The sequence below is a fragment of the Struthio camelus genome, chromosome 25, assembly GCF_040807025.1.
Source record: "Struthio camelus isolate bStrCam1 chromosome 25, bStrCam1.hap1, whole genome shotgun sequence".
Taxonomy (NCBI): domain Eukaryota; kingdom Metazoa; phylum Chordata; class Aves; order Struthioniformes; family Struthionidae; genus Struthio; species Struthio camelus.
The window spans coordinates 605,988-623,729 of NC_090966.1; the positions used below are offsets into that span (position 1 = coordinate 605,988).

At 62.1% G+C, this 17,742-nt stretch overlaps 1 protein-coding gene across 2 annotated transcripts; it reads right to left on the bottom strand.

Moving 5' to 3' along the window:
* Nucleotides 1-1,854: 1,854 nt before the first annotated feature.
* Nucleotides 1,855-12,430, bottom strand: ACBD4 (acyl-CoA binding domain containing 4). Of its 2 annotated transcripts, XM_068919182.1 has the most exons (10): nucleotides 12,304-12,430; nucleotides 12,103-12,223; nucleotides 11,941-12,025; nucleotides 11,745-11,865; nucleotides 8,260-8,373; nucleotides 6,691-6,797; nucleotides 5,440-5,599; nucleotides 3,813-3,979; nucleotides 3,306-3,350; nucleotides 1,855-2,885 (listed from the first exon to the last, which is right to left on the bottom strand). In XM_068919182.1, exons 1-10 carry the CDS (start codon nucleotides 12,371-12,373, stop codon nucleotides 2,775-2,777), a joined length of 1,101 nt encoding a protein of 366 aa, XP_068775283.1. In that variant the 5' UTR covers nucleotides 12,374-12,430; the 3' UTR covers nucleotides 1,855-2,774. The 2 variants fall into 2 exon arrangements, with proteins under 2 accessions (XP_068775283.1, XP_068775284.1); XM_068919183.1 differs by lacking the exons at nucleotides 5,440-5,599; nucleotides 6,691-6,797.
* Between the last annotated feature and the right edge of the window lie 5,312 nt (nucleotides 12,431-17,742).

Here is a 17,742-nt window from a genome sequence, read left to right on the forward strand (position 1 = left end):
ATGGGGGCCCCATGGCTTGGGGAGGGTGCTGGGCTGTGGGGGGCCCTGGGGGCAGCACGGGCCAGCGCCCCGCTGCGCCGTGGGGCGGGGAGGGAGGTGCCGGGCGGCCGCTGGGCCCTGCGCTGGCGCCTCGGCTCCCCTCCAGGTGCTCGCACGGGGAAGCAGGTTCAGCAGTGCTGGATTCCCCGTTCTTCCCTCCTGCTGCTCAGCAGCACCACGCGCCGTGGCTGGGAACTCGCTGCCGTCAGGAGGCCCTGGCCCAGCCCCCCCCCCCCCCAACCACGCTGGGGAAACCGAGGCAGGGCGCAGCGCGGCACACCACGGTCCGGGGCAGCCCTCCCGGAGCGGCAGGGCCCTGCACCGCGGCCCGACGGCAGCAAGGCCACAGGCAACTGCCTTTGAGGAAGCACCTGAAGGGAAGTGGGGAAAGGTCAGCACTGGCGGTGCCTTTGGGGTGGCATCGCCCGGCCCGAGCCTGTGGCCGTGGGGGGGGCTGAGGAGACAGGAGGGCCCCCAAAACACTGCCCCCCCCCAGAGCAGCCCCCACAGGCGGGGACCGGCTATCTGCTGCGGTGCCATCCAGAAACGTGGGCCAGTGCATGGCTGCAGGCGAAAACCGGCTGCGCGACGGGAACTGGGTACCCTTCATGTCCCGCCGCCAGCGGAGCTGCATGGCAGCGCGGTGGGGCCGGGGCTGGCAGCCACGTGACCCATGTCTGTGATGAACCTGTGGCTCCCCGCGTGCTGGATCCTGCCTCCGCTCAGCACCGCTCCCTGTGGGGCAGTGTGGTGGCAGTGTCCCGCTCAGTGTCACATGGAAGTGAGGATGGCTGAGCGGCGGCGGAGGGTCCTAGAGGAGCTGGGACTGAGGTTGGGACCTCGCGGAGGAGGGGAGTTTGGGGGATGGGATGCAGATGGCAAAGAAGGGGCTGAGCGGGACCCCCATCCCTCAGGCCTCCCTCGCAGCAGCCCTGGAGCAGCTGGAGAAGGTGGGCTGGGGCGCGCGGCTCAGCCCCCTGAGGGCTCCGTCCCGGACAGGCTGTGCCCCGCTGCAGCCCCCCCCCCCCCCCCCCCCCGCTGTTTCTCCAGCCCAGGCCTCAGGCGGGCACAGGGGGAGCCGGCGCTGGCACCGCTGTTCAGCCAGGCTGCGTGTTCAACAGCGCTGAAAGAGCAGCTGGTGCCCACCTGGCCAAGGTAGGGCTGTTGGGTGCAAGGGTGGGCTTGGGAGCACTGGGACCCCTTCACCTCTAGCACGATGAGGGCTGAACAGGGAGGAGAACTCAGAAGAGGCAGGGCTGGGCCGGAGCTGGGTTGCCAAGGGGCTGGCTGGGCCGTGTAGCGCCGAGGCGATGCCGCAGGGAGGCAGAGCTCCCTCGCGTCCATTGCCCCGCCGTGATTTCCAGCCCTGGCTACTCCTCTTTGTCCCACCGGCGCCCAGGCCGAGTCACCTGCACGTGGAGGGGGACAGCCTCGGGGGAGCCAGCCCTGGGTGTCTTAAACTCAGCAGCCTCACCAAGCTCTCAGGTACATCCAAAGACGTGGGCCTCCCCCGCCACCCTGCAGTACCCAACACTGGTGGCTATGGTGGTGGCTGCTGTGTCACATTGTGCCTCAGTTTCCCTGGCTGTCCCATGGAAGAACCCCCCCTGTGTGGGCTCATGGGGACTTGAGGGACTCAGAGCTTTGCAACCACCTGGATGGGGACAAGTCTTGGCCTCCACTCAGGGCCAAGCCACATCCAGGGCTGGCCCGATGTGATGGGGGGGGGGGGGAAGGGGCGCCTGGGTCTGCGGCCTGGCTGCCCCCTCTGTGCTCTGCTCAAACGGGCTCATCACCGGCACAGAGAGGCCCACGCTAGACTGAAAAGGCAACTTTAATTGGGGCAGGTTTGGATGTTCAAGCATGTCATTAAGCGGTATCAGGGAGCTGCCAGCCCGCCGGCCACGGGAGGCTGGGGCCAGCGCACTCCCCTGTTGCCTGTCCCCAACCCTCCCCACCCAGGGCCGCAGTGACAAGCAGCAGCCGAGCCCGAGTGCACGCGATAGCCGTGAGCTGCCTGGGAACACGCCCTGACTCCCATTCGATAGGCAAGGCTGTGCTCCTAGTGGTGACAGTCCTTGTCCAAGCCAGTCCCCCCAGCTTGGCTCCCTTTCCTGCTCCTCCGTTACCAAAGAGCGCAGGGCCAGAGCAAAGCAGGCCCGTGACAGGCAGCGGCTCCCAGCATCGCTCCCGCAGCCCTGAGCTCTATGCCAGGGATGCCTGGTCCACACGCTCGGCTCACGTGAGCTGCAAGTGGCGCACACATCCTGGTGGGCTGGGAGCCCAGGGGGCCCTCGTGCCGCCTGCCGTGCGTGGTGCAGCAGTGCTTAAATATGGTACGTCCCAAAAGAGGGAGGCTAGTATCCCTGGGTGCAAAGTGCTTTTGCCATCCCTGCAGTGGTGGAGGGACCCTGAGAGCAACAGACAACAGCAGTGCACAGCAACTCCTCCTCCCTGCGTGGGGCAGGCGCAAAGGGACTCCAGGCAGCCCCAGACTCACATCTGGCGAGCTAAAAAGCTCGGGCCTGGGATAGTCACCCTTTCCCTGGGGCAGGGGAGGCACTTCCCTCCTTGCATTGATCCGATTGCTCTCGCCTGGCTCGTGATAAGCAGAATCAATAATTATCAGTGGTGGCACCCGCTCGGCAGGCTGAGGGCGGCGGTCGTGCGACAGAGCCGGGTCTCACGGCCAGCAGCCGGACGGCTGCTCGGCCCCGGCGGGAGGCCGCAGGCAGTCACCTCTTCCTGGCCTGCAAGCGGTGCAGCAGCCACTGGGCGACAAAGGGCCAGGCGATAAGGAAGAGCAGGGTGCGAGGGGACACGGCCAGGGGCCACGGGAACGCTGCCTGTGGAGGGGACAAAGATGTGGTGTGCAAGGGACAACAAGCTCCCTGGGGTCCTCGGGGAGACCAAGTGTCCCCCAACCCTTACTTGAGAAGGAGGCCACAGAAGGACACTGTCACAGCCCCAAAATCCTTTTTGTATCCCTCGCTCCATGGCTATCTTCCCCATCTCCACGTGCCCCCTGCCACATCCAGATGGTTGTCCCAGGTGCCTGGATGCAATCCCCAGGGCCATCCCCTGCTCTCCAGTTGATGGACCCTCCACTGTCCTGATCTACCCCCCACCTCGCAGCATCTCCAAGGTCCAGTCAGAGCAGGTGCCAGAGAGCCAAGCCGCTGCCCAGTGGGTATGCACTGGACAGGATGGGCTGCTGGGACACCCAAGGACAGGGCTATGCAGCACTGTGTCCTCCTTCAACTCACCTGCGGAGCAAGCAGCTGGTCAGGACCGGCCTCAGGCACATCCAGCTGCAAGAGAGGAGAGGATTCTGGGTGCAGCTAGGGCTGGGCACCCCCTTGTCAGCCACTGCATCCCCACAAGAGAGGGAACAGCCATAACTGAGACCAGTTAGGGCTCCTACAAGGTACCAGGACAGCACAGCTAGGACAGGACCCCAGGGGCAATGGGAATCACGGGGGCAGCAGGTCCTCGCCCGCACCTTGGGGCAGATCAGAGCAGCACCAGCCTCCACCCTTCTGAAATGTGTTATGAAAGCCTGAAGTCTCTCTGCACCTGGGACACCTCAGGCTCCCTGAGGTCTCTCTGCACCTGGGACACCTCAGGCTCACCTCAGGGATTGGAGCCAAGCCGCACTGGCCCCGCAGCCTGCACCCAGGCCCTGGTGACACGGCTGCAGGCATCATGGCCCTGCCAGCTGGGCAGCTGTAGATGCAAGACATGCCACTCTCCTCACGCGACACAGCACATACCTGCGCAGAGGTAAGCGTCTCCAGCTGGCTCAGCCTCTCCAGCACTCGCTGCATGTCATCCTGCAGGGCTCGGACGGTGCCAGCCACCTGCGCATCCAGCTCCTCCAACATCTCCTGGCTCATGTGGGCCAGCTCAGGATCCTGCTCTCCTGCAGCGAGCTGCAGATCTGTGGGGCACACAGGCAGGTGCTGCTCAGACGCAAGGCGGCAGGGCAGTAACACAGCGTATGTGGTGCAGGGGTAATGCCACTGCTTCGGAGCAGCTGGGATAGGCTGGCTGAGCACCAGCTTAAGCTAACGCTGGCATCGAGGCCCTACAAAGCCCCCAGGAACCCCAGTGCATCACGGATTCATCAGCCACCTTTGCAGGACGTTACCCAATGGCAAATGATACGTCTCATCGGGTACCTGCACCACACCACAGGCTCCCTGCATGATGCCAACTCTGCCCAGCCTCGGCACGCGTGCTGCAGCTGCTCCTGGCATGAGTCGCAAGTTTCCAGTCCGGCAGCTCGCATCCCTTTCCACCAGCCAGGCGCTGGGTTGGTCTCAGCACTCACAGCCCTGGGAGGCACAGACTGACTTCACAGGGTCAGGTGGTGGTGACCATGGTGGGCAGCCTCCCCAGACACACACGGGCACACGTGGCTCACCCAGCAAGGCAGCAAAGGCAGGGTGCCAAAAGCCAGGCAGGATGCCCAATCTGCTTAGCTACAACTCTGTGCTGCAGCTCTGCCAGGCCTTCGAGCTCAGCAAAGGCCCCAAACCAGCCTTGCTACAGGCCATGAAACATCCAAATAATCCTTGCTGTGAGTGGGAGACAGGCAGGTGTTTGCTGCAACACATGCAAGCCAGGCTGTGGTGCCCGGCTACGCTCCAGCACTCTGGGGAGCAGCTCAGCCCCTTCCCAGTGTCCTGGTGGAGGAGGGAGCTGCTTGAGGCCAGGGTCGCTTTGCAGCCATCCCCATGGCGGCTTTATCGGCCTCGTTACAAGTTAACTCCCAAGGTCAAGCAGCCTGGGAGGCTTTGCAGAAACATTAACAGGGAGATAAGCGTAACGGGTGGGCCATGCTCAGGTGAGGTGACAGCTCCACCCCTTTGCAGTGGGTGCTCAGTCTTGCTGCCCCTGGGGGCAGTCCAGCTTGGCCTCTGGGCCGGGGTGACAAAGCTCTCCCGGAGCAGAACACCCCAGGGATGCATCCAGCGGACAAGGAGAGCCACAGAGGTTGCCACAAGGGTCTTTCTGCCCTGTCTCTGACTACTTTCACCCTCTCCTCTGCCTGGGGAGAGGTCACCTGAAGCTCCCAGCCCAGTTCACCCCACAGCTAGCTTATGCACCCTCCTATAACCCAGCCCATAAGCCCCAGGTCCATTGGCCTTGAGCGGTGGAACACCGAACTGCCTGGGAACAAACACATGGATGGAAAGAAGAGACACTCAGATGTCACGGTTCCTGAACTATCCCTAGGTGCCAGAGCTAGACTCTGCCCCCATTTAGGGGTCACAGCCCTCACCTCTCTGCTCAGCCCCCATGCAGACACCCCACACCCATAGACGTCCAGCCCCGAGTACAGGACATGGAGACGGAGCAGCAGGAAGGTGCGCAGGAGCCAAACGCTGCACCCACCTCTCTCAGAGCCAAGGCCTGCGAGGCCAGTGCTGCTCTTCCCCTCTAGTCTTCTGCCTTCATCCCGCTCTCCCTCCCTAGCGGCGCGGGGCGCTGGGGGCTCAGGCCCAGCCTCGATGCTGTTCAGGGAGAGACCCTGTTTGGCCAGCAGCTGCCCAGCCTGTGCAAGGGTAGAGAAGAACGGCCCTGAGACCCCATTTCTCACCTCCCCTGGGGCTGTGGGAGCACAGTAGGCAAGAGAGGCTGACGACCCGGCTCCTAGGGGCTCGACATCCATGCCAGGGCAGTCGCATCGGGCCTCCAAGGCTGTGACAGCCACTGATGCCTCGAGCAGCCCTAAGTCTCTCCTGCTCCCTGTACTTTTCCTCCCCATCCCACAGCAGAGGCCTGAACGGCAGCATTTATAGTGGTGGAGGATGCACAAGGCTGAGCAAAGTCAAACCACAACGGCAAGACAAGTTATCAGCTGATTTGGAAGGCAACAGAGCAGAAACCCAGAGAGAAGCGGTTCACCCAGGCTCAAGCTGGCAGAGGAGCTCTGGAGAGAACCCAGGCATCCGGGTGGCTTCCTCCCTCTTGCCCACCATGTCCCCAGTGCCTCACCATAGCACCTGACATGCAAAACTGCTGGTGGTACCTGAGATGGCTGCTAGCAACAGCCCAGGCTGAGCAAGCAGAGAGCAAGCGGCAGCAGTGCAAGCACGGCACAGCATGGCCTGCATCCAGGCCCATTCGGGGATCCCAGCCAGCCCAGCCTGCGCCGGGCCTTGCACAGCCTCCAGCTGCCCTCCTTCACAGCGCCCAGCCGCAACCACACTGCGGCAGGAACAAGAGAGGCCAAGGGTGTCACTGAAGCAGTTGGGGTACACCAAGGGCTCCTCAGCCTCCCCTCGGTGAGGAGGACCAGGCTCCAATGCCACAGGGACACAGGGACCCCTCTGCGGTGTGCATCCGGGGCAGCAACACTGCTTCATCAGGGCCCTGTTGCACTGTATGTTTGGGGAGCCTCAGCTCTCTGGCAAGGCTCCTGGGACAGCAGCACAGAGCAGCAGTGTGGCAATGCCAGTGCAGTGAAGACAGGAGCGTGCAGAGCCAGGGAGAGCTTACAGCAGTATGGAGAGGCTGAGATCTGCCTGTACAGAGCATGCTGGACCAGGACAGGGCAAGGCTGACAGCAGGGGAAGCCTCCCTCACGCTAGCAGCGGGATGCCAGCACTTCCCTCTAGGCTGTCCTGCCCCAAGAGACGTTACCTGGTCAGGCTCCATCTGCTCCAAGGTATCACAGTAAACTTCCCCCTCAGAGTCACTGGTCACCTGGCTACCCTCAAGCACTTCGGTGGCAGGAGCCAGCCCACCTCCTGCAAGGGAAGCACACGGCTCAGCCACAGGCAGCGCTGGTGCGACAGAAAGGCACTTCAGGAGCAGCCTTGTTCATACGGCAGCAGAAGCCCAGCACGATCACAAGGAAAGACAACATTGGCACGCACAAAGCAAGACACAAGGAAAAGGCCAGAATCCCGCAGCTGGGAGGCTCAGAGCATGTAAAAGCTTTACCCCCACTGCATGAGGGAGCACAGCATTGCTTTCACTACTGGAAAGTAAACTGAGGCACAGAGGGCAAAGGAATTGGATCAGTTACTAGCACCAGCACCGTGGCCATGAATCCAAGGACCAAATTCCCCTTTTCCTGCCCACCAGCTTGCAGAGTCCTGCTCACAGGCAGGCAAACCCCAAACGACAAGGTGCTATTTCAGGGTAGGTTTCTTTGCACACAGCTCCCACCTGGGGAAAGGGCTGCCGAAGTGTAAGGGCAGCCGGTGGAAATCCCAGCACAAAGCATCGCATAAAGCCTTTCCAATTTGGATCTAAGGCCCCAGTTGATCTGACATGGCATTCAGGTCTACGAAGTCCAGCATTTGAGAACACCCGGCAGCACTGCGCCGAACACCCCACAGACCTCACGGGTGTGATACGCACAACGCCAACTGCACTCGGCACCCTGGGTCACAGCACACCCAGCTGGGCACGCAGGCACGCTGCCCAGCTCCACTCATGTTCCCAGCCCACATTCACTTGAGGATTGCCATGGTTTGGAAGCAGGCGTTTGCTCTGTGACCATATATGTTCCTTGGGGGAGGGCCGGGAACGCATCAGGAGAAATTCCTCCCCGAAGCACCCAACACAGAGCGAGAGGCTCCTCCAGACAAGGATGTTCTGGGCCAGGAACTCTGCGTGCCATCAAGGGAGGCACAAAGAGATTGCTTTCCCCAGGAGAGCTGCCAGCAGGTGGGTGAGAGGGTGTGCAGGGCACTGTACAAGAAATCAGGACCAAGACATTAGCCAACATAGAGAAAGCCCCACACAGGGAGGACGAGGGCTCTGCACAACTCCTGGTACAACGAGAGGGGTAGAAGTGGCTCAAGCCACAGGAGAACTTCCCTCCCAGGAGGGCGACTTTCCAGGACATTTTCCCAGTCCACGAAAGCACATCTCACTCCAGCCCTCAAATCTCCCCCTGCAATTTAGCATAATCAGACCTCTCTCTACAAATAAGAGCAACATAGAGACAACTAACATGCTAAAGGTTACCCAGGGGTCAAGAATGGCTCCGAGAGCTGGATCCACGAAAAGCTACAACTCTCAGTTACTTGTGAAACGCTGATATGCAACCAGGGCTGGACCAGACGTGCCTGAAGCCAACAGCTCTGCAGATGGATGGAGGCCCAGCCCAGCCCTGCTGCTTCCTCCTCCACCAACACAAGGGCCTGTGCCTCCTCCATGGGGTCTCTGCTGGGTGCTGGCCACACCAGGGAGACCAACCTGGCACTTGCTCCCCATGCTTCTCCTCCCCAGGCACGGCATCCTCCAAGCGCTCCTGAGCTGGGCTCCTTTCTTGGCCGTCCTGGCTGGGGTCAGTCATCTGCTCCTGATTGCCTGCATGGAGGGGAGGGAGTAGATCAGCATTAAAACATTGCAGATGGTCCCGCAGTTCAGTCTGCCCACCTCTGCTCCAAGCAGCCCACAAGGCCACCTCTTCACAGCACTGCTTCCCTGTCAGCTGGGCTGCGAACACATGGAATCAGGGCCACCTTCCCACCGGGCCTGTCAGGAGCATCCGTTTGCGGCGGGGGGGGAACGACAAAAGCTCTTCCTTCCTACCCAGAGACTGGCTGTTCCCAAGCAGTCTGCTCAGTGTTGCCTGCCCTGGTGATAGGGTACACGAGAGCCAGCTAGCTCACCAGTTTACAGGAGAGGAGAGAGCCTGCTTCGTTTGCTGACAGTCTGGGGAGTCATTGCAGACTCAACCCACCAGCAAGAGCTGCTTTGTACAGACAGTCTCATTTATCCAGGGATGGCAAAGGATTCACTGGCCCCGAAGCCCCTGCAGCAGCAGGCAGAGGGATCAGCTCCATTATCAGCTCTGGCCCACAGCTGGGTAAACAGTGACTGGTGATTGCCACCACACCAAACCCGCCAAAGCACCAAAGCAAGAAGCACTGGCTCAGGAGAGCCTTGTCTGGGCAGCATGCATGTTGCCATCAACCGCGAGGGCTTTCAGCAGGCCAAGTGAAGCACTGATGTGGCAGCACCCCAGAGCAGGCCCCAGCCCTCCTGGAGGAGCTGTGCTCCCTGGGCATTCAGCCCTCCCCATCTCCTGGGCTCTCTGCAGAGCCCACAGGGTTAAGTTCAGCCATGTAGTGTTTCCAGCAGCTGGGACTTTGCTCCCTGCTCCTGGCCAGGCAGGTATGTGGCAATGCTGCCCTGCCCAGCACCTTGACCGTGCATCTCCGAGGGGCTGCTATTCCCAATGGGCCTTTGCAATCACAACAGGCCTAAGGCCGTGGGACCTCCCAGAGCCCAGTCCCAGTGACTGCATCCCCACCAGGCACAGAAGGTCATCACACCACTGCGCACAGCAGTTAGCATGAAGGCTGCTTTGCTCAGGGCTCAGGGACAACTCCTATCCCCAGATCCCTCCTCAGCAAGTTTACTGAGATCCCAGAGCCTGCCGTGCGCAGGCACAGGGGTCAGACACAGGCAGAGTCCTGTCACCTTGCACACCATTGCTCTAAGAAGAGTTTGGCTCCAACACAAGCCTCCGCACGCCTGCAGAGCTGGCAGAGCAACATCTGGCCTATGCTTCAGGGCAGGAGTGCTTAACTGCAGTTGCTTCAAATCTTGGCCTATGCATACAAAGATGCTTGTGAAAGCTTTGTTAACTGGAGATCTCTTTGAATCCTAAATCACTCACAATTTGGGTTCCCAAGTGAGAGTTCGTGGTACTTTGACTTTGTAAAAACACAGGTCTGGCTTTTGACTGCCCTGTGCATCACCTCTGTCCTCTGAGGCAAGGGAAGTTACGCAGCCTCTCAAGGGCCTCTACCTGCCATGGTTTGGTTTCCCCTCAAGCACTTGTGTGAGCACCTACCAGCCATAGCATCTAAAACCACCTTTCTCATCCAGATTATCATTAACAAAAGTTGCAATAGCACAAACACTCAAGGTAGGTTTAGAACCTTTAACACAAATGACTCAGCAGTTTAAGTAGTTCAGCATTTTAAACCATGATTCAAGCACTTGGGCTTTATTTATTTTGCAGACACTATCAGGTTTAGACTTAAATGAGAGACTCTCATTTGTAAGTGTCACCAGCACAGGATGACGCTCCAAAATGGGTAATGACTAGGAGTTTAGACCGAGCTTTTATGTTCCAGAGAAAAATAAAGCCTATTTATCTTTTAATGGGACCCAACTCAGCTCCAGCGTAGAGAACAAGAGCGCTTGGGTACCATGGGAAGGACCAGCAATCATGAGGCCAAGTGATACCTTGGGGCTAAGGAGCATGCCTCCTATAGGCAACAGGTTTTTGGCATCCTTCTCTGGAGCAGGGGGCGACAGTAACTGTCAGAAAGGGTACAGGGCAGGACAGACTCCTGGAACAGGCTGGTAGCGAGTCTGTTTGTCAGAGCTCTTGCAACATTAGCAAAGCATGGACAGTTTATACCTGCTCTGAATACACCCCAAAGCTCATCTACTGCCGAGCTAGTCTTCTACTGGAAATTACACGCAGCCAAAGCTTCAAATTTGGAGTTTGCATGTTCATTCATCAGTAGCAGATCCTCTTCCAAAACCTCATGGCTGCCTCTCAATTAAAGACAACCAAGTGAAACTCTTTGCTCACCCAAACACTTCTTGCTCTGTAAAGCTGCTGCCCCCCCCAGGGGCAAGCAGCATGCTTTCAGTGCCCAGCTAGGCTCCACACAAGTCTCCCCCTCCCCAGCCCTTCACTACTGCCTCGGGAGCTCGCCCCAAGGCTGGGGGATCTGCTCAGGCTCTTTGCTTAGCAGGACCAGACTGATGGGGCAGAAAGGAAGGAGACAGGGGATGAAAGGTGAACAAAAGCCAGAGATCAGGACCCTCTGCCCAAGCACAGCAGCTGTCAGAAGCACAAACAGCTATGCTACAAACATGTCTGCCACAAAAGTTCACCAAGCTGATTGGGATCAAGGTTTCCAGCATTTGGGAAGGCACCAATACCAGCTAACTGGGCAAGAGCTCACAGTAGCCCTGCTTGCACAGCTCTCTGCCTGCAGCAAGTCAGATATGCTGAAGACTCTGCTCCAGAGGTAAGAAAGGTCCCTAACAGCCTCTCAGCACGAGATAGCTGTCACCATAGACACACACTTGGAAAGCCTGAGAAGAGCTCTCTAGAACAAGGAAGTCTCAGCATCCTCAGATCTCAGTAATACTGTTTCTCAACCCCAATTTCTCCACATCCAGAAACACGCAGACCTGCCCAGCTGCTTACGTCAGATGACCTGGCCTGGTAGACACAGCCAGTCAGAGCCTGCCCTTCCCAGAGGTGGGCCAGAGTCAAGGCTAACGGAGTAAAAGGACAGCCCAGCTGTCAGGAGATTAAACTGCAGCTGATTCAACTGCTCTACAATGAGGGATAGTACATGGATTTGGACCGTAGGACATTTAGGAGCCAAGTCCTAAGTTCTCTCCCCAAATCTTCAGGGAGAGAAAGCCCAGGCTGAAGAGATACCTGGGTAAAAGTGATGCTCAAATAAGCACCTCATCGGCACCTGCTCGATGGCAGGGAAGCCAAAAAGGACATGGTGTGTCCACTTCCTATAAGAGCAGGGCAGCTAGGCGCGGGCTGTGCTGGGTGCCAGGGCAGGGGTGAGCAGCGGCAGGGGAAGAAGGCGAGAGCAGGAGCGACGTGACGGGCGCCAAGAGAAGAGCACGGCAGAGAAGCGAGTGACTCGCTGGGTGCTGGGGGAAGAGCGGCTGCCACTCACCCCCCTTCCTCTTGAAGAAGGCCTCAGGGGGCCGGGGCATGTCACGGATCACCTCATAGAGTGGCTCGAAGTACCCGAACATCTCCTGCGTCGCCTCGTCCATGGGCACCGTGTCGATGACCTGGGGAGAGCCACAGCTCGCCGAGGGGCCTGGAGGGTGGCCCTGGCCCCAGCCCGACCTGCTCCCCCCTGCTACCTTCTGGGCCACCTTCTTCATCTCGGCCACGTAGGCGGCCATGGCCTCCTCCTTGGACATCCGCCCCAGGCTGTGCCAGGCGTCCCTGCGGGCGACAACACCGCCAGGTGACCGGCGGCAAAGGGGCGGACCGGCCCCCCGCCCCGCCCGGCCCGGCCTTACCACTTGTAGCGGCCGATGGGGTCCCAGAAGCCGGGCCGCGGGCCCTGGCAGCGCCCCGCCGTCGCCTGCTTGTAGTAGCTGTAGAACCGCAGCATCTCCTCGTACGAGGGCCGGTAGGAACCTGCGGCACGACGGAGCCTCAGCGGGACCGGGACCGGGACCGGGATCGCGGCCGCCTCCGCAGCCCCGGCCCCCACTCACCGCTCCGGGGCAGCCCCTGGATGACCCGCACGGCGGCGCGGAACTGCGCCCCGCAGCCCGCCTCCTCCATGGCGCCGCGCGCCCGGCCCCGGCAGCGGTGCGCGTGCGGCCAGGGGAGGGGAGCGCGGGCCCAATCGGCGCGCGCCTTCCATCCGCCCCGCCGCGGCGCGCCCAATCAGCTCGCCGCTTCCGAAACGGGCCATTCGTCGCCCCCCGCCCCGCCGCGTTCTCGCCCGGCGGCCGCAGTCAGTCACGGCGCGGCTCGCTCGCCCCCTCATGGCTGGAGAGCGCCTGAGCCTCCCCCCCCCCCCCCCCCGCGGCGCGCCGCAGCCAATGGGCGCCCAGCTCGTTCCCACCGCGGCGCCCCCTGCGGGCTCGAGGAGGCGGCGCGCGGGGCGGTGTTGCACCGCGGCGAGGCGCCGGGGCGATGCACCGGGTTAATGCACCGAGGCCCTGGGGCACTGCACCAGCACCATGCACCGGGGCACTGGGGCGAGGCGCTGGGGCAATGCAGCAGGGCAATGCACCGGGTGGGTAATGCACCGAGGCCCTGGGACAATGCACCGGCACCGTGCACCGGGGCACCAGGGCAGTGGGAGAATGCAGCAGGTCAATGCACTGGGGCACCGGGGCAATGCACTGGGACAGTGTACTGGGGCACCGAGGCAATGCACCACAGCAATGCACTAGGACAATGCACGGGGGCACTTGGGCAATGCACCAGCACCATGCACCCGGGCACTGAGGCAACGCTCCAGGACAATGCATTGGGGCTCTGGGCAGTGGGCAATAGGCAATAGGCAAGGTCCCATTGCATAGGGCAGGGGGCTCACTGCAGGCCTGCAGGGGCATGGGACAGCTGGGTTTCACAAGGCGATGGATTGTTATTAATTCTTATTAATCTTTATTCATTATTGGTGTAAAGAAGGGGCAGAATTTTGGGCTGTGGGTTTTCCCCAAGCCTTCAAGGTGAGGCTGCAAGATGCGAATGTGCTGGAGGGCTTCTTCGCCCTCTGCTCCAAGGGCTTTCCTTCAAGGCAGGGTGCTGTGGGGATGCAGGCTGGCGTGGCAACACAGAGGGGCCCGGGGATAAGGGTGGCCTGGGGACATGGTATGTTATGGGGACATGACCGGCCTGGGACCAGAGCGGTACAGGGCAGGGGTGGCCTGGGATGTGGGCCTGGGGGTTGTTGGGCTATGGGCATGCCTTGGGGACGCAGGGTGGCCTGGGGACATGGGGTAGCCTAAGGATGGGGGTGCTGTGAGGACGTGGGGTGCCCTGGATATGTGAGGTGGCAAAGGATGTCCTGGGTATGGGGGGTGCCTAGGGGATGAGGGTTGCCCTGGGGACATGGGGCGATTAGGGTATGGGGGTGCTTCGGGGCTGTGGGCTGGTTTGGGGCCGTGCCGGTGACAGGGTTCAGGACGCTGGCTCTGCTTGCAGTCCTCGGGCGACGGCGGAAAACCAGCGCCCACGAGCCGGCTGGGTCCGGGAATGCCCTGTGGGAGCCCATTTCACCTCGCAGACCCGTGCAGGCTCCTGTGCCCGCTCGCAGCCCTCGGGCCCCACGTGAACGCCGCTTCCTTGCCGCCGGCTGGCGTTTCTCCCGTTTTTGGGGAGCTTGCCTCAACATCAAGCTCCACATCCCAAATTCAGGTTGTTTAGCTCCGGGAAAAGCCCCCAAGGCAATGTATTTCCAGCCCACACGGCCATGGCGTAGCGCTTGGAAACGCTCCCTCTGCCTGGTGCAAAAGTTCAAGACCCAGAGGAGAAGCCGAAAAGCAGCTTTTCAACCCTTTTTGCCTTTTCTTAGATGTGACTAAGGCTTTCTGCTCGCTCACCATGGCGTCTCGGGCCCACTGGCTATGACTCACTGGGAAACAAGCCGGGTTTGCAGGCAAAGAGCCCGTGTGGAGCGCGCCCGTGCCCTCGGCGCTGATTCACGGGGACACGTGCTGTGCTCTAAGCGGCCGGGAACGCGAGCTGCTTTCCACGGGCTCCCTCCCAATCGCTCCCGCGGCTGCAGAAAATAGCAACGCCGCGGGCGCAGGGCGAGCGATCGCGGCCGGGCTTTGTTTCTGCTGAGTGCGTGGAGGGAGTTTTGCATCGCACCGCGCCGTGCGTGGAGCCAGGCGGAGGGCGGCCTTTACCTCCGGCGCTCGGTCGTCTTTCTTTTATGCAATCAGCCGTTCTTTCCCAGCCTGTAATCCTCCCATTAAGACTAGTCAGCGGCGGTGGCGCTTGCTGCCTGGGTGTTACGTAACGTGTTGTTGCACAGCAGCCCCCGCACAGCGCCGGCCCCGTGCCGGGGCAGGACGGCAGAAGCGCTTCCCAGCCCCGGGGCCGGCGGGCGCTGCTGTGCGCCGAGGCACCGCTTCACGCTCCGCTTCCCCCCCAGGAGCTTCCCCGAACGAGCCCCGCGGCCGGAGCTGACCTCCTGCCAACGCAGCTCCCCTCGGTGGGGGGGCGAGGACCTGACGTGGCGCCAGGGCAGAGCTTGGCTGCCGGGCTGGGAGCCCATTTTGGGGTGGATCCGGCCCCCGTCCGCTGTTTACAGCGGCGAACGCGTGGCGTTGCTGCAGGCTCCGCAGGCGCGTGGCTCAGCCTGGATGTTTTGCAGCTCCCCAACCGGCGAAAGCCTTGGCCGAAAGAGGAGGTGACGCCGTCGGGTGCTGGGTCACCCGTGTCAAAAAAGGGAGGGAGCCAAGTCCCTGCATCCCCAAAACGCTGAAACACTCCCTCTGCTGTGCTGGGCCCCGCGGCGCTCAGCCATGGGGCGGCCCCGACGTTGCTCCAGGCTCTCCAGAGCCGATGGGCGAGCACCGAGAAACGGGCCAAAAAAGAGCAAAAGTCATTGTTGCATGGGCTCCCCAGCCTGAGTTACTCCGGATTTGAAAGCCCACAGCTGGCTGTGCTGCTCAGGTAGATGGGGTCGAGGATACCCCTCGGTATGACCATAAAAGCCTTGTGCAAAACTAAGGGCAGCTGCTTAAAATCGAAGCCAGGACCTTTGTCCCTGGGTGTAGCCACCGAATCGGCTCTGAGGGCAACGCCGCCGCCACCGCTGAGTTGCCCTGGACAAGACCCGTCCGTCCACCGCCTGGTGCCACTAGGATCAGCCCCTGCTGCCGTCACGGCCCCCGGGGCCCTGCTTTGGGAGGGACTGCGGAGCCCCAGCACCCTCAGCTGGCCGCAGGCCCCCCACCATGGTGTTGGGGCTCTGCAGCCGGGGCAGGGGGCTTTCCCCACCCCACCCCTCCGAGGCCAAGGGCCTGCAGTACCCATGGGAGAGGTGGAGACAGGGGAAAATTCCCTGAACGGGGGTAAATTCGCATGCATGCTCAGGCAGGTAGGTGTCCCCACACGCAGATGGGGCTGCACACTGGCACATATGGCTGCATACACCCATACGTGTGTGCACGTGTGTGCACATGCATAAATGCATGCAGATACATGGCTGCATGTGCAGACATGCATGCACACCTATGTGCATGCACATGCATAAACGAACTCATGCAGATTCATGCGTGCACGTGTGTGCACACACCTGCACACACACAGACATGCGTGCACAGGTATTCATGCCTGCACACACACTGTGCATGCACACATACCTGCATGCACACATCTATATGCCTGCAGCCGCACTGAGGCTCCCAGCATAGGAAGCAACATCCCCACCCTCCTCCCAGTCACGGAGAGCGAGCTGCCATCCTGCTGCCCCAGCCCTGCTCTGCAGGGGACAGGCACCTTGGGGTCGCACTGGCTCCCTCGACCCCTCAGTGCCACCCTGACTGCACAGCAGGGACAAAGCAGGCACCTCCCTGCATGTCCTCACATGTCCCTGGCACTAGCCGTGCCCTGCAGCCAGGCTGCCATCCTCCCAGTAGGCTGCTCTTAGCGTCACTTAGTCTAAGTGCACTTGGCTGCCTGGCATCATCAGAGCTGTGACAAGCCCTGCTTTAGCTCAGCCGACGCTGTCCCCAGGCGTGCTGGCAGAGGGGATCCTGGCTGTCCCCAGGCGTGCTGGCAGGAAGGTGGCCTGTGGGTCCCCACTGTCCCCAGGTGTGCTGGCAGAGGGGATCTCTGCTGTCCCCAGGTGTGCTAGCAGAGAGGTGGCCCATGGGTGCCCACTGTCCCCAGGTGTGCTGGCGGGGAGGTGGCCCATGGGTGCCCACTGTCCCCAGGTGTGCTGGCAGAGGGGATCCCTGCTGTCCCCAGGCGTGCTAGCAGAGAGGTGGCCCATGGGTGCCCACTGTCCCCAGGTGTGCTGGCGGGGAGGTGGCCCATGGGTGCCCACTGTCCCCAGGTGTGGTGGCGGGGAGGTGGCCCGTGGCTCCCCGCTGTCCCCAGCGCACTGGCAGCCTCAGGACTGAGCCCCGGGGCAGGCAGGAAGCGAAACGGCCGCCCCGCCAGGCGCGCGGGTGCTCCAGCCCCTGCAGACGCAGGGACTTCTCCAGTGCCAGCTGCTGGGGGACGATGAAGGTGTCGAGGGTCAGGACTCTGTTTCCGCCTTGGCGCCCACTGTGGCTGCCGCAGAGTGAAGGTGCTCCCGTGCTCCCATGGGCCGAGGCCATGCCAGGCCGACAGCACCCTGCAGTGACGGCCTGGAGCCCCAGGCGAGCCTGGCGCCCCACCTGGGGTGGTGGTGTCCCCGGAGCCTCCGCTGGGGCAAGCTCAGCCCCTGCCTGCCCCACGTCATCCTCTTGTGCTGCCCTCGCTGGGACCCCCATGCAGGACCTGGGCCACAAACCCCACGGCTCTGCCCTGCGGACGGGTCTGACCCCGGGGCCGCTGGCTGGCCGGGAGGGCTGGAGGGCGGCAGCCCCCAGCAGAGCCTGCAGAGGGTCCCCGAGCTGGGCAAGGGTCCCCAGGGTGCCCGGGGGAGGCCAGCCCTGGGGACGCCTGGGTTCCTCCCGGCTTTGAGGAGGTGCTGGTGGTTATGGGGATGAGCGGACGGGGGTGCACGGGGCCGCCGGGAAGGTTTTGGGTGCTGACACGGGGACCAGGTCTAGGACTGGGCAGCTGCCTCCAGGGAGGAGGTTGGGTCTCCCCGGGGAAGAGCAGGGTTCCCCTGGGGGAGATTGGGGCCGCCCTGACCGTTACCTGGGGCTCCCACCCAGTGCAGCCCAGGATCCTGCTCGGAAGCTGGGTGCACGCTGGCCGGGACACCCCAGGTGCGGCTCCCCCCCCCCCCCCCCCAGCCCGTTCCCAGTCCAGACCGGCCCCCACCCCGGCCCGTTCCCGGTGCAGCCCCCCCACCCCGGCCCGTTCCCGGTGCAGCCCCCACCCCCTCGGCCCGTTCCCGGTGCAGCCCCCCACCCCGGCCCGTTCCCGATGCAGCCCCCCACCCCGGCCCGTTCCCGGTGCAGCCCCCACCCCCCCGGCCCGTTCCCGGTGCAGCCCCCCACCCCGGCCCGTTCCCGGTGCAGCCCCCA